This window comes from Macaca fascicularis, chromosome 10 (genome assembly GCF_037993035.2).
Source record: "Macaca fascicularis isolate 582-1 chromosome 10, T2T-MFA8v1.1".
Taxonomy (NCBI): Eukaryota; Metazoa; Chordata; class Mammalia; order Primates; family Cercopithecidae; genus Macaca; species Macaca fascicularis.
Genome location: NC_088384.1, coordinates 118,880,775 through 118,895,811, shown reverse-complemented (window position 1 = coordinate 118,895,811; position 15,037 = coordinate 118,880,775). Strand labels below are relative to the sequence as shown.

At 64.6% G+C, this 15,037-nt stretch overlaps 1 protein-coding gene across 3 annotated transcripts in view; it reads right to left on the bottom strand.

The window, feature by feature from the left end:
- Positions 1 to 13,360, bottom strand: part of COL9A3 (collagen type IX alpha 3 chain) — a 33,592-nt gene extending 20,232 nt beyond the window's left edge. The window contains exons 1-22 of one of the 3 annotated variants that reach the window (XM_045363276.3): positions 13,268 to 13,360; positions 12,777 to 12,845; positions 11,450 to 11,485; positions 10,738 to 10,809; positions 10,030 to 10,083; positions 8,779 to 8,814; positions 8,460 to 8,483; positions 8,180 to 8,233; positions 7,816 to 7,869; positions 7,323 to 7,364; positions 5,497 to 5,553; positions 4,987 to 5,040; positions 4,273 to 4,326; positions 3,903 to 3,956; positions 3,408 to 3,461; positions 3,008 to 3,061; positions 2,327 to 2,380; positions 1,468 to 1,521; positions 1,310 to 1,363; positions 805 to 849; positions 608 to 661; positions 470 to 523 (exon numbers count right to left, since the gene is read on the bottom strand). In XM_045363276.3, coding sequence (XP_045219211.2) covers positions 470 to 523; positions 608 to 661; positions 805 to 849; positions 1,310 to 1,363; positions 1,468 to 1,521; positions 2,327 to 2,380; positions 3,008 to 3,061; positions 3,408 to 3,461; positions 3,903 to 3,956; positions 4,273 to 4,326; positions 4,987 to 5,040; positions 5,497 to 5,553; positions 7,323 to 7,364; positions 7,816 to 7,869; positions 8,180 to 8,233; positions 8,460 to 8,483; positions 8,779 to 8,814; positions 10,030 to 10,083; positions 10,738 to 10,809; positions 11,450 to 11,485; positions 12,777 to 12,845; positions 13,268 to 13,345 — 1,161 coding nt within the window. In that variant the 5' untranslated portion in view covers positions 13,346 to 13,360. Of the gene's footprint in view, positions 1 to 469; positions 524 to 607; positions 662 to 804; positions 850 to 1,309; positions 1,364 to 1,467; positions 1,522 to 2,326; positions 2,381 to 3,007; positions 3,062 to 3,407; positions 3,462 to 3,902; positions 3,957 to 4,272; positions 4,327 to 4,986; positions 5,041 to 5,496; positions 5,554 to 7,322; positions 7,365 to 7,815; positions 7,870 to 8,179; positions 8,234 to 8,459; positions 8,484 to 8,778; positions 8,815 to 10,029; positions 10,084 to 10,737; positions 10,810 to 11,449; positions 11,486 to 12,776; positions 13,153 to 13,267 lie in introns of those variants that run through there. The other 2 variants (XM_065523386.2, XM_005569692.5) reach the window with 2 other exon arrangements.
- Positions 13,361 to 15,037: the final 1,677 nt, after the last annotated feature.

The following is a 15,037-nucleotide window of genomic DNA, read 5'->3' as shown; positions in this document are numbered from 1 at the left end:
CCTGGCTCGGCCTTCCCCCAGAGCTGGGTGGACACTGGAGCCAGTTCTAAGCCACCTGGCTGAATTGCTGGGGACAGAGGCAGGGCTACCTCCCAGGGCAGTTTAGGGGGTCTCAGAACGCAGGCATGCCCTGGACCCAATTTGTCAGGTCAGACTCGGGGCCAGACACCCATGCCCATGGCTCCCCTGACCAGGGTCCTGTGGCTCGTGCTGTCATCTCAGTCTACAGGGGCACAAGGCTAGGCTCAGCATAGAGGGCTTGAAAACAGGGCAGCTCCGGCCTGGCCTGGACCATCTCCCAGTGGGCGAGGGACAAGAAGGCAGGGCCCCACACCTCCCAGCATCCTCGGCTTTTGTGAGCCTGGCTCATCAAGGCAACCAAATGCCACCCCGGCCTGCTCAGAAACTGGGCCCACGTGCCAATGGCTCAGTGCTAACCCCTGACCCAAGACCACATCCCTGCACTCACCGCTGAGCCCCGGTGGCCAGCCTCACCACGCTCCCCAGGCATGCCAGCATCTCCCTACAGGGAAGGGAAGGAGGGTGTGAGGGCAGGGCCTGCACACATGCGAGATGGGGTGGGGTCTGGGGCGCCGCAGATACTCACAGGGACGCCTGGCTCTCCTGAGGGGCCAGCCTCACCCAGCTCCCCAGCTCTGCCCTGCAGAGAAAGGAAAGCTATGAGTGCCTGCCTACACCTGCATCTGGGCCGGGTCACTGGCCTCCCGGCCCCTCGCCTCCCGGCCTCTCGCCTCCCATCCCCTCGCCTCCTTTTGCAGAGAGAAAGCGGCTGCAGCCACATACCCTTTCTCCCTTCTCGCCTTTGGACCCTGCTCGTCCGGGGAGGCCCTGCCAGGAGAGAGCTTGAGGTCAGGGCTGCCGGTCACGGCAATGTGTACACAGGCAGGGTGCAGGGGCCAGAGTGAGTGCACCCAAAGGGCAGGGCTGACTTCTCCCAGCCTTGTCGACCTTACGTGCGGCTTTGAGAGCTTCCCTGGCCTTGGATGCAGGAGCCCCTACTCCGGGCCCCTGGGGGTGATGACCGCACGGCATCCAGGGATGGCCATACACGTGTTCACACATGTCCCACGTACATATGAATAAGCACACATATGCACACACACAGGCAACCCACCGGGCACAGCACCCACTGGGAGCCAGGGGTTGTGCCAGGCCCTGATGGACACAGGCCCCAGAACCCCTCACAGGGAGCCAGCCCTACAGCGACCAACCCACCCAGCCCGACAGGGGCCCCTGGGCAGGCAGAAGCTGTGGCGCCCCAGGCTGGCCCCACCCACCAGGCACTCACCGGCAGCCCGTTGGGGCCCTTCTCTCCCGGAGCACCGCTGCGACCAGCCTCTCCCTGTGAGGACAGAGATTGGGGTGGGGAAGGGGAGGCTGAGGCCTCAGAAGGCTGAACTCCCCTCCAGCCCCTCCCTCTCATCACACCCTGAGCCCCATGCCAACCTTCTGGCCATCGAGTCCTGGCACACCATTCTGGCCGTCCTTGCCCGGCATGCCCTGGGGACAAGGGATGCGTAAGGCCCGTTGGGCAGGCGGCCCCCGCTCCCTTCCTCTACAGTCCCGCCCTGGGGGCAGCCTCCTTCCCCATCAACCTAAAACTGTGTCTGCCCCCAAACTCTGGCAGTTGTCTGGTTTCATGATCGAGGTGGCCTGTGGCAACCAGTGCTGCCTCGGTGACCACACAGGCGAGGGGTGCGGTGGGTGGCAGAGGTGGTGCTGAAGCCGCGTGGACGCCCGAGGCCTTGTCCACGAGGCACATCATGGTGCCCTAAGGGAAGTTCGGTTCTGGCCCATTTTACGGGGGGAAAACTGAGGCTTGGGAGCCAGGACTCAGGCCAGGCCTGCCTCGTCCACCCTGGACTGGTTTTGGAATCAGGACACAGCCAAGTGCTGGGTGTCCCAAGAGAGGGCACCACTCCAGGGGCAGAGGCAACACGAGGGGCTGGACGGGAGCTCCAGTCTGGGCTGAGGGTGGGCACACAGCAGGAAGGAAGGTGCCTGCACGGGTGCCTGGGACCCCAGGAGTGGCCACCTCTGCCCAGCGGTGCTGCCCACCCACCCTTACTTCCCGTGTCCTCCATGCAGGCAAACCCAGCCTGAGGCCCCTACTCCTGCACACTCGTGAGGCTCTGGGCAAAAGAGAAATGTGCAGGGCAGTGGGGCTGTTCAACCGTTAACCCGGATTTCAAGATGGCCACAGCAGAGGGCACTGAGCTCCAGCTCTTCTGAATGTGGCCTCTGCCTGTACGTGGCCAGCACCCAGGGGAGGAGCATTCTCGGGGGAGTAGCCACGTGCACTCACCGGCTCCCCACTTGGCCCGGCCACTCCGGGGATTCCCTTGGGACCAGGTCTGCCCTAGAGGACACACAAGTGACAGAGGCAGTGGCAGTCTCTTCCCAGATGGCCTCACGCATTCCCCGGCCAGCTGCTCGGGGACACCAACGAGCTGTGGAGGGCAGTGGCAGGGGCCGCCCCCGACCACCACCCTGGGGCCTGTGGGTGCTCGGAGAAAACTGTGTTTGGATCCATGGGTGCTGCAGCACGGCACGGTGGCTCCCTGCTGCTCCGGCTTCGAGGGCTCGGTCGAGGGAGGTGTGGAGGCTGACCAGTCTGGGGACGGTCACTTCAGTTCCACTCCTGGAACGCTTGACTGTCTCTGGACTTTCCTTATGTTCACTTGCTCAACCCGAGAGCCGTTTCTCTGGGGCAGGATCCAAGCCCTGGAACCCGGTCCCTCTACCCGGCCCGCTGGCCGCTCTGCAGGGGCCACAGAGCTCCCATGTGGCTCTGGGAGAACAGCTGGGGCCAGGGAGAGAGCTGGGGCCCTCCAGGGCCAGGCTCACCCCCACGCACCCCCAGGCCCACCCAGGGTGGCCCCTCACAGTCTCACTCCCAAGTGTGTCCCCCTCCCCAGCACGAGTCAGGAGGGAAATTGGGTTCTTCCACATAAGGACCCAGGGAACCAAGTTCCCTCTCACTTACAAGGTCACCCTTGGGGCCACGGAACCCTTCTGGGCCCCTGTCGCCTCGGTCACCCTGGAAATAATAAGGTGGGACAGGGACAGAGTTAACACCACGGAGATGGTCAGAGAGTGGCAGGGGACAGCCCTCCAGGAGTGGTCAGAGATGGTCGGAGGTGCCACAGGGACAATGGTGACCTCTCGTTCCACGTCCAGAACCAGAAAGGAGGCGAATGTCCCACGAAGAATGGATTCCATTGGTAAGCACCCCCTACTCATGCCACAAGCCCTCCCAGGGTGTCCAGGGAACAGCTCAGCCACAGAAGGGGGGCCCCAGTGGGGCTGGGGGCATCTGAGAGGAGCAGAGGGAAAGGGGAGAGAGGCCACGAGGCACGGGACCCACCGTCCACTGACACACGTACCGCTTTCCCAGGTGCTCCTGGGATCCCAGGTGGCCCTCGGAACCCGATGGGACCCTGCAGAGAGAGGGGATCTGGGGTCCTATTGTCTGAGGCCTGGCTGGCATCCCCCCAGTGCTCCCTCAGGGGAGGCCCAGACACAAGCAGCCCTTCCTCTAGGGCTCCCCAGCAAGTTCCCCCAAGATGCCACCTGGTCGTCTCCAAATCCCTCCTGCCCCTTGCTCTGGCCTAAGCCACAACAGCCCTCACAGCAGCCTGGGACCGCGTGTGGGTGTCCGTGATCGCTGACTGTCAGCCCAGGCACACGCAAGAACAGGGGCCCAGAGCACACGCGAGAACTGGGGCCCAGAGCAAGGCGTGCACCACAGCGGCGACGGCCAGAGCCGGAGTGACGGCTGCTTCACAGCGTCACTCACGGGGCCCATCTGAAGTCTGGAGATGTGGACAACCAGGCCCCCAGCCACCTGGCCGGCCCCCACTAGGGGCTGCAGGACTTACCCTGTCCCCAGGGGGTCCGAGTGGCCCTGGCAGTCCTTGTAACCCCCGCGGACCCTGCGGGAGAGAGGCACAGATGCAGAGACTAGGGCTTCACCTCTACCCCGGGGAGCACGCAGGGCCTCGGCCCTCAGGGTACCCCTGGGAGCCCTGGTGTCTTCCATGAGCCCTCAGCCTCAGCTCAGGTCCCCCAGAGGTAGGGGGCACCAGCCTTGAGATCAGCAGCCTTGGCAGAGGTGAGACCCCCAGCCAGGTCGCGCTCCTGTGCCTGGGTATTGGCCAAACACTCCCCAGCCCGAGACGGCCCCCTCGGGGGTAGACACGTGCAGGGCTGAGTTCTCATCCCACCATCCTTACCCCTTCCTAGCCTCACCTGCAGCCCCACGCTGCCCGGGAGGCCGGCGGGCCCAGGGGGGCCAGGGTCGCCCTGAAACAGAGGGGACAGGGTGGTCAGCGGCCCAGTCTGGCTCTCCTTGCACCGTTCAGTGCCTCCAGTCACCCTACTCAAGTCCAAGCAGCTGCGGGCGTTGCCCCCTTCACAGCTGGGCCTTGGAGGCTCTGCGAAGGGGTCACTTGCACACAGCTCCAGAGCAGTCCTGCGAGTCTCGGTGGCCTCGCCCTGTGGGGGCTGGGTCCGTGGTCACTGTTCCCATAAGACCCTTCAGCCCTGTCCAGGCCCCTCCTCATGGCCAAGCAGGGACCCCTCTGATGTGCACCTGGGTGTCCTCATCTGATCACTCCAGCCATGCTAAAGGCCATCCCAGACCCGGTCCCCCGGCCTGCAGGTGACGATGGACACCCTCCATGGACAGCAGCCACAGGTGAGGGGAGGCTACAGGCCAAAGCCAGTCATCCTCACAGACGCCCCTTGCCCAGCCACAGACACAAACCAGGGAGAGCTTCCACAGCCAGGCCAGGCAGGCGGGATCTGTCCAGGGACCCTGCCCAAATCGCGCAGCTCTGGCCAGCCAGGCCCCCAGAAGAAGGGCACAGCAGGTGCCAGCTCAGCCACACCCATGAGACAGCCCCTCCCTCCCGCCCGAGCCCAGCCCCCAGCCCCTCCCCAGCTGCTGTGCAGCAGCTTTACCTTCTCGCCGTCCTTGCCGACTTCCCCCTGCTCGCCTTTGTAGCCAGTGGGTCCCTGAAAGCAACCATGGGGTCACTGTCCCCTCCGACCCCCCAACACCCTCTCCCTGGCAACACTGAAGTGAGGCCTGCAGGGTCAGTCAGCCCAGGGCCCGCCACACGGCAGTACAGGACTGCGGGCCTGGGCCCTCACGGGGAAACCGAGGCCTGAGAGGCGCTGGGACCCACCTGAGGGCGCTCTGCGGTCAGAAGCGGGCCAGGGCTGGGGGGGTGGGGGCTTGAGGCTAGCTCTCCCCCACAGTCTCTCTGACGCCCATTACCAGTCCCAGCCTGGCCGCATCAGCTTGTCACTGGGGTGTTGAAGGCGGGACAGGGAGGCTGGACTGGCTTTCTTCCTGGGGCAACCCTGGAACCAGGGCCCGGCTTTCCGGACCTGCCACCCCCACAGCCCCACGGGAGCCCGGCCACCTCCTGCCCAGCATAGGGCAGTGCTTGGGTCCCAGTGACTCACCTTGAACCCCGGCATTCCAGGGGGCCCTGGGGGACCTGGGGGGCAGATACTTGGGCACTGTTGGAAAACAGAGCGGTCAGACCCCTCCCAGCCAAACAGAGCAGGACCCTCTGACGCAGAGGTCAGCACCCACGGGACCCCAGGAGGCCACTCCGCACTGGTGACGGGACCCCAGGAGGCCACTCCGCACGGGTGACGGGACCCCAGGAGGCCACTCCGCACGGGTGACGGGACCCCAGGAGGCCACTCCGCACGGGTGACGGGACCCCAGGAGGCCACTCCGCACGGGTGACGGGACCCCAGGAGGCCACTCCGCCCCGGTGACGGGACCCCAGGAGGCCACTCCGCACAGGTGACGGGACCCCAGGAGGCCACTCCGCACAGGTGACGGGACCCCAGGAGGCCACTCCGCACAGGTGACGGGACCCCAGGAGGCCACTCCGCCCCAGTGATGGGACCAGGACAGGACACAGACAGGGTCTCCTTCAGCACTGGCCAAGCACAGCGGAGGCTGCATAGAGCAGCCGGCTCGGATTTCTCAGCCCCACGGCAGACACTGGGTTTCAAAGCAGCCATTCAGCACAGCACGGGCAGCTGGCTCTGCAGGGGGCCTTGCAGCAGCCTTAGGTCGGGGGCCGTCCTCAGCACAGGAACGTGCTTAGCACGGGGCTTTTAGGAGGGACACCGTGAGCCCAGGCAACAGGCCTGATGCTCAGGAAACCCAGGGCTGCTTCTAGATTATCCCACAGCTGCAATGGGCAGGCTGGGCTAAGGGTTCAGACCCGTATCTTCAGCCCCCGCCCCACTCATCCCATGGTCAGGGGCCTAATCACACACCACATTCTGGAAGGTTCCCTAAAGCCTCCCTTCTGAGACACAGGCTGGCCAGGCATCCGGGCCCCGGGGTGGGGTGAGGAGAGAGGCTGGCAGACAGCCACCGGTGGCCAGGTCGGAGTGGGCCGAGCTTTTCCCTTCAAAACTATCAAACGTCTCTATGGAAACGAGTCACTGACTGCCACCGCAGACGGCCAAACAGAGGAGAGATGGATCCGTGGCCTCCCAAGCCCATTTTCTTTCCTCTTCATTTTTTTTTTTTTTTTTTTTGAGACAGGGGTTAGCTTGGTTGCTCAGGCTGGAGTGCAGTGGCTTGATCACAGCACACTGCAACCTCTGCCTCCTGGCTCAAGTGATCCTCCCACCACAGCCACCTAAATAGCTAGGACAACAGGCATGCCACCACGTCTGGCTACTTTAAAAATTTTTTGTAGACACAAAGATCTCACTATGTTGCACAGGCTGGTCTCAAACTCCTGAGCTGAAGTAATCCTCCTGTCTTAGCCTCCCAAAGTGCTGGGATTACAGGCGTAAGCCACTGTGCCTAGCCTGAGCCTGTTTTCTTTTCGGGTGATTGACATGGCTCAAAGATCAAGATAAAAGTGGGCCCCAGACTCCAGTCCCGAATGCAGCGAGGGACTATTCTGTCGCCATCTGTGGCCAAAGGTGCCCTCTGCGGATGACGCAGGGGAGCTCGATGGCTCCGTGACATGATTGTGATTCATTACATTTGCACAGCTCCACGCCCTGGTGGCTTCGTGAGGGACGGTGCAGGTCTAGGTGGTGGCGAGGAGGGCAGGAAGCGGGAGGGGGAGGTCCCAGCCAGGCTGTCTGCCAGGTTGTGTCTGAGCTGTCTGCACTGAGCTCCCGTCCCCAGGGAGTGCTCGGGCCCTGCCTTCTTGCCAGGATGGACGAGTCCCTCTCCAGGCCAGACCCCGCCCCCCAAGGTAGGCACCTCCCAGCACCCTTCACATATGGCTGCAAGTACCTACCTGAAGGTCAGTGGCACCTTCAGGGAGGACTCCTGGGTGTCCCTAAGACACAAAGAGACAGCTGACATTCTCCTGCCCTCCCCGTCCACCTGCACCCACCCAACCCACCCACCCACTCTCTGACAGACCACGACCTTCCCCATCCACCAGGGGACTTGGAGACCGTTCATCCCGTCCCCCAAGTGGCCAGTGCTGGGTGCTGCTGGCCCACCCACAGGGCATGTGACAATGACAGAATCCACCTGTCCTTGGGGCAGGGTGGCCTTGGGGACCTGAGCCCTGATCATCCCCAAGTTGGCTGGCCTAGCCACAGCCACTGCCCCCACCACTGACTGTTCCTAGGAGTGGCCAAGTTAGGGTTAGGAGATCTCGGAGGGCATGGAGCCTGGGGAGGGGGAAGGGGGAGGGGGAAGGGGGAGGGGGAAGGGGGAGGGCCCAACCCGGTGCCCTAGTCCATGCCCAGCACTTCTTAGAGCCTCTGCCCAGTACTTACAGGGGGTCCGGGAGGTCCCGGGGGGCCAGGGAGGCCGGGGAGTCCAGACGGTCCCTGGGAGGGGGTATGTCTTAGAGTGGTATGACTTAGAGTGGGATCAGCCCCCACCTAAGTGAGGTGCCCGGCTTCTCCCAGGGAGGTGGACACGCCCAGCTCCCGCCAGCCCCCACTCCCACGGCCTCTGCTGGTGTCTGCATCCTGGGGTCGGGTCTGGATCATTGGCCAGGGCTTCTACCAATACCTACCAAGGTAGCGGTGGGGGAGAAAGGGAAAGGGGAGAGGGGAAGAGGGTCCCTGGCTGTTGAGTCTGGGGGTGGAGGCCACAGGTGAGCACACTCTAAGAGGGTCTGGGACAGCCACTCACCGGGGGGCCGCGGAGGCCGATCCCACCTGGGGGGCCGCTCACTCCTGCCTCTCCCTGGAGGGAGGTAAAGAGAGGTGAGGAGGTCTGCACCCGGGCGCCCCGAGGATCCCCACCCAGGGTCGGTGTGCCGCCTCCGAAGGGAGGGGGGCTCCAGGTATGGGGTGGTCAGATCACTGCCCCTGAGAAGCCCCACACCCAGGCATGGTTTGGGACATCCCAGCCTGGCAGGCTCTGGGTACTTGCACACTTGCTCAGGGCCCCAAGGGTTGTCAGTACTCACGGGGGGTCCAGGGAGGCCTTTGCCCTGCAAAGCCAAACATGGGGTCAGAGCCTGCTGGGCACAAGATGGGCTGCGCCTCACCCCTCCCTAAGATGGTTCAGGTGGGTCCCGGGGAAAGGGCGGTTCCAAGCATGGGCATCTGGTCCCAGCCCAGAGAGGGCTCCAAGACCCTGTCCAGGCACCAGCCTCTGGAGAGGCTGCAGAGGGGTGGCAGAGGAGAGGGCCAGGGATGGCCCCTGCGATTCCTGGATGCCATTTAGACCAGACTCTCCAGTTCCCCAAACTCCATGGAGAGGAGAGGACCACACTCCATACTCACCCCCAGCCCGGGCGGCCCCGGGGGTCCCAGACTTCCCTGTGGGAGGAAAGCAGGCGTCTAGGTTGGGCTGGGCCTCTATTTGCAAACCCAATCCCCTCCCGCTGAAGTGTGACCCACAACTCCAGCTCCCAGGGCAACAGGGTCCAAGTAACCACTCCACAGAGGGGCAGGGCCTCTAAGCCCTCGACCTGGAGGGTCTTTGCCGTCCTGGGGAGCTGCCGGAGACAGATGGCACCAGAGTCCCAGTGCCTGCTACAGAAAGGCGAAGGCACGACCTGGGGCAGGTCTGAGATGCACAGAAGTGACCCCAGGTGCCTGTCTCCACCAGGAAGCCCTCCCAATAACCCACCCACGGAGCCTGCTGAATCCTCAGCCCCCGCCCACGTCAGCAAGTCCCCAGAGCCTTGGGCAGCCAGGTCCCGTCTGCTCTCCAAACTCTGGGCCCTGTCTGGGCCCTGCTGCTTGAAATGTCTCATTCCCTGGACGGCTCACACGGGCCCTGCTCTGAGGCTGGAGGGCCCTCCTGAAAGCCTGGAGACGAGCCCACCCCACACCCCCGGGCACCACGGACTCGGCCGCCAGCAGCTACTGTTTCCCTCCTGTTTTCAGCTCAGAATCCGCCTCATGCCTGACAAGCTCCCAAGGGGCCCACGGGCAGGGCTGTGTCCTTGTGTCCCCAGCCCAGCCTTCCTGCCCTCTGTGATGCTTTGAGTCTGGGGTCAGTGGCACCCGGTTGGCTGACTGCCACGTCTTATGAGGGCCGAAGAGAGAATGCTGGTTTCGGTTTTGTACTCAGAAGCCACGAGGGGAGAAAGGCACCCTTGGGCGGTGGCGCCACTCAGTTAGGGTAAAGGATTCAGTGTCCAGCAGGCAGGCACAGGGGACTCTGCAGGCTGCGTGCCCGGGGTCCCTGGTGGTGGTCCGCCTGGTGGTGGTCCGCCCAGGGCCCTGGGGGCTGCAGGGACATTCTGAGGAGGCACCTGGGGTGGGTTCCCCCAAACCATCCCTCTTCTCCCTGCCATGGTCTGGATACCAGGACAACTCTGACCATATATGGGGGTGGGGCAGGCAGGCAGGCACAGGGGACTGGCCACGTGGCACCCTGCCCTTCTGCCCCTCCACCCCAGGCACGGGCAGGGCAGCTGTCCTTGGAACTACCAGCTCCTTGGCCTTGTGGACACAGAACAGCCAAAGGTGGCCGGGGGACTTCACTTCTGAACTGAAGCCACTGGGTTTGGCGCAGGCACTTACCCGTTCCCCAGGGGCACCCTTGGGTCCAGGGGGTCCATCTCGCCCAGTCAGACCCTGGGGAAAGAGGCAGAGGGTGAGTTTGAGGGGCCACATGGGAAGCACATGCCACTCCCAGGCAAAAATGGAAGCATGGACCCTTCCCTTGGTGAGTCCAGAGAGGCACAGAAGACCCTTAGGTTGGCAGCCTCCTCTCTTGGCCCTGTCCATTGTCTACCTGCTGTGCCCAGAGGGTCTGGGAGGAGGGGGGCAGCCAGCAGGAAGCCAGCAACGGAGGCGCCTGCCGTAGTCAGGCCTCGGGGACCAACCCAGTAGGACTGGACAGCTCGCTTCTCAGGCCTGGCTTCCCGAATAAAGCTCCAGTGGCCCTGGGGCCAGGCCTGGAGCCCATGACGACTGAGCGAGGCCAGCCTGGGGCTCACAGGGGCCCGGGCAGCAGTGGGCAGAGGGGCCTGACAATGGGCACTCGTTCCTGGACAAGAGAAGGCTGGCGGGACTTCCGACTCCACTGGGCTGGCTCTGTCCTCTGCCAGATGCTAGTGGCGTCTGGGACGAAGGCCAAAGGACCCCTGTTGGGGACTTCTGGAGACTTCTCTCAGGACTGGGCTTCCCGCCTGAGCAGGCCCAGCTGGACAACAGCAATTAAGGCTGGACTCCTCCAGAGCCTTGGAGCGGGGAGCGGGGCATGGCGGGAGGGGCAGGCACACTCACGTCCACACCCGGCAGTCCCGGCAGCCCGGCCTCTCCTGATTTCCCCGGCTTTCCTGGGGCCCCCTTTGGTCCCTGTGCAGGAGGAAAGGGCAGAGATGTGAGGGCGGGGTCTGGCTCCCAGCCCAGGCCTTCAGCAAGGAAGCAAAATGCTTTCCAATTCCCCCCCACCTGGGTCCTCCCTGCCGTCTGGTAGACCCAGCTCAGCTGGGGCACGCGTGTCCTGCTTGCCCACACCTTGCTGGCCCAGGAAGGCTGCCTGCCTCATCCCTCAGTGGCATCTGTAAGATCTTCATCTGGTTACCTCAGCCTCCCTGGCTAAGGGCCAGCAGGCATCTCTGTTGGACCCCCAGTGGGCCAGACAGGACTCTGAGCCCCAGGACCCTCAATCCCTGGGGCTGGAGAAGGTGGGAGGGCTCCGTGCGACCTTGGGCCTGGGGCACCTGAAGGGCTGTACCAGCCCCGGCCCTGGCCTGCCTGGCACTGGTCCAAAGAAAGCTCAAAGTCAGGCCCTGCCCAGAACATGCAGAGGCTGAGCCCACACACTCCCCTCCCGCCCCCCTGGCTCCGGGCCTGCTCTGGGCCCTCTGAGGCCTCCCCTTAGGAAACCCGGGCTCCAGCAGGATGCGACAGGACATCAATGACCCCTCTGTTCCGAGTCCCCTCTTTCTCTCCAGACTAGAAAAAGGTTGTCTCCCCAGCCAGGGACACTCACCGGGGGCCCAGGCAGACCTGGAGGTCCAGTTTCGCCCTGTGAGGAAAGATACCCACATGTAACCCTGAAAATCAGAGGTCCCCCAAGAACCCCGCCTCAGGGAAAAGAGCAGCACTGGCCTCCAATTCAGCCCTGGAGGCCCAGCTCAAGCAGACAAAAGGCGTCCCTGAGCCTCCGATCCATACCTAGGGGGCACCCTCCCATGTGTGGGGCAGCAATAGGCAAAGGGGTGACCTGGAGAGAGGGGCTCAGCGCTTGCAGCCACAGGGCATTTGGGAACCACTTTGCAGGCGTGGGGACGCAACTCCCAGGAGTGATGGGAATGCATCAGTAATCCCCTCCCTCCATGGCCTGGGAATGCATCACTAATCCCCCTCCCTCCATGGCCTGGGGCTTTAGGAAGAAGGCCTGGGGGCTGGGAGGCCTCTCTGTTCCATCTGCTGCGAAGGGCAGCTTCCCCACAGTCTCCAGGAAGATCCCCCAGCTCCCCACCCTGTTGACGACCACCGGGTCTTTAACTGAGATGTCAAGACCAGGCTTCAGGTGGGAGTCCTGGGGTCCAGGTATCTGGCCCAGGAGGAGCCTAGGGAGGCCAGGGCCGTGGGCCATGGGGGTTCAGGTCCATATGCCTGTCCTGAGCACAGCCCTGTGGCCGGGGAAGGAGGCTGTGGCCATTGAGGCCGAGCTGGGCGGGGCGCAGAGGGTGGGTCACGGGGGGCTCTTGGTGCAGCCCTCCACAGCCCTCCATGGGGAACCACACAGCGAGCACAGGCCCTGAGGGGACCCCCGCCCCGGTGGTGGTCACATGGGGAGGTTCACCCTAGACGGTCCCTCCGAGAGACACACAGCTGTAGAATTTCAGCTGCCCCTCCTGCTGCTTGGTGCACACCAGGCCTGAGATACCCCTGAGGGACATCATCTCTGGGACCGAGTCGGCCCCTGAGCCCCCTCCATGGCTGGCTCCAGAGCCCAGCAACCTCCAATAAGACCCCCGGCTCCCATCCACCCGAGGGACGTGCCCCTCCCCACTTCAGCCCCAGGGGCCAGAACCCAGAACACAGGGGCCCAGGCCCCTCAGGGGACCCAGAGCCACACAGCTCAGTGCCAGCATTCTGGGTCGGGGGCCACCACGTGACACCCTCCACCCCTACCCACCAGCAATCCCCGCAGGGCCAGCTCCATCCCGTGAAGGCTATGGCTGCCCCCTGATGTCACCCTGGCTCTGGGAGGTGGGGCCTGGTTTTCTATCAGGCTGGGGAGCTCAGGGAGGTGGGGGCCAGAGTCAGAACCCCAGAGCGCTCGGGGCCCTCCCCACCCCCAAACTCACGTCAATGCCGTCCTGGCCGGGCTTCCCCGGCGGCCCTGGGGGGCCTGGAGGGCCTGGGAGTCCCACTTTCTGAAACGGAGAAAACTCATTAAGGAGCGCAGGTGCCGCGGTGGGCCTGACCCGGCGTTCCCTCCTCCCGGGTCCCGAGCGGCTCCGGGGCCTGCTCTCCTCCGTGAGCCCCAAAGCCTCAGGCGGAGCCAGGCGCCCCCGGGCAGTGTGTCCCCCGCCTCCCTCGGGCCGCGGGAACAAAGGCCTCCTTGTGCTCCCAGCAGAGGCGGCGGCGCCGGCCGACCAGGGCCAGCGAGGACCCATCGAGGACGCGGTCGGTCGAGGCTCATCCCGAGGCTCTGGCGACTCCGCGCCCCGAAGGCAACACGGGCTGGGGGCGTCGAGGCTGCGCCGGGCACCCCGGAGTGGCGGGTTCGGGGCTGGGGCCGTCCCTGGGCCGCGCGGCTCCACGTCCAGCGTCAGAGCCCGGAGCTCGCGCTCACCTGCGCCCCGGCGGCCGCCAGGAGCTCCCGGAGCAGGAGCAGGAGCAGCAGCGGGGCGAGCGCGGGCGGCCGGGCCATGGCTGCGCGGAGTCTGAACTGCGGCGGCGTCGGGGCTGGCAGCGGGCGGGCGGGCGGGGCGCGAGGTGGGCGGCCCCTTCCCCTTCCCCTTCCCCGCCCCCGCCTGCACAAGCCCCCCATTCAGCCGGGCCCACCTGGCGGGGGGGCTTCTACCCGCCCCACGCCGCAGCCCAGCCCGCCAGGGTGAAAAAAAAAAAAAAAAGGCGCCGGGCGGCGGCGCGTTCTCTCCGGCCGCGAGTTAAAATTATCCTGGGACTGGCGCGTTGCACACACGCAGCTTTGAGCAAGAGAGAAAGACGCTCTTTTCTCCCCTTGCTCTTCAACCCAAGTGTGGGGGAGGAAGCCTGCGGCGCTGAAGGGCTCCCTTCAGGAAGGGGCAGGGGGGACCCGCGAGTTTCCGAAGCCACAGACCCCTCTCCAGGCGCTGGAGCGGACCCAGGCGGCCCAAGGCCCAGGAAGACCCGGGGGAGGGTGAATCCTCGGTACCAGGGCCGGGTCAGTGCCCACTGCAGCCCTGGTTCCTGCTCTGGGGTCGCTGTCCAGGGCTGCCTGCTGGGCTGGGAGCACCCCCACCGCGGCCCGTCACCCGTGGACCTGGACAGGCCGGGTGGTCAGGCCACGTCAGCTGCCACTGGCTAAGACAAGACTCCAACCCCAGACTCCCCGGAGCGAGCGCAGAACGATGACCCTGGCTCAGGGGAAGGATGCCTCCCCCAAATCCCCGGCCTGAAGGAACTGTGTCCTGAGCAGGAACCTGAAGGCGGTGCTGGCCATGTCCATCTCCCACAAGCTCGGGGGTCGCCAAGCCTGGCCAAGGTCTGTCTCAGGCTGCCAGGGCAGTCGCTGCCCTAGGGGACTCAAACGCTCCAGTTGCCTGTAGGGTCAATGAAGGCGCAGAATGGCAGTCCCTCCCCCAGGAGTCTTGAGAATTCCCCGAGAAAGGCTGCCCTGGGGGTTGTAGGAGGCTGCAGGAGCTTCCGCTGGGCAGGTGGGGACTCATGACTGTTGCCATGCTGTGAGTTAGCAAGGGCAGGAGGGGATGAGAGGGGAGTGAGTGCAAAACAGCTCAGCAGGAGTGCGGCACTCCCGACGGACGCAGACAGCCTGGGTGACAGAGGGAGGCCTCATCTCTACCAAAAATTAAAACATCGGCTGGGCATGGTGGTGCTCACCTGTAGGCCCAGCTACACAGGAGGCTGAGGCAAGAGGATCGCTTGAGCCCGTAAGGTCGGGGCTGCAGTGAGCCAAGATGGCGCCACTGCACTCCTGCCTGGGCAAGACAGTGAGACCCTGTCTCAAAATCATAAAGTGTAGCTCTAATCTCTCCCGAGGTGAAGTGAGTGGAGGGAGAGTCTCCCTTCACTGCTGGGGGAGAGCGGTGACTGGGGGGGTGTGAATTCCATCAGGCGAGGGGGGAGGAGCTGGAAGGGCTCACCCTCCTGAGGTGTCCAAGTCGTCCTGGCACAGAGCTTCCTAACAGAGGACTTTTGACAAGGGGGAGGGGTGGGTGGAGCAGGTCAGCCCAGACAGCAGGGGGGCTCAGGGGCTCCTAGCAGCAGCCCCACCCCAAGCCCAGGGTCTAGGGGACAGGACGAGTCCTCCCTACCAGTTCTACCTGGCAACATGACCCTGTGGCCAGCCCCTCCTCAGTGACCCCCCTGGTCCCTGGCCCCACACCCCACTCCCCACGAT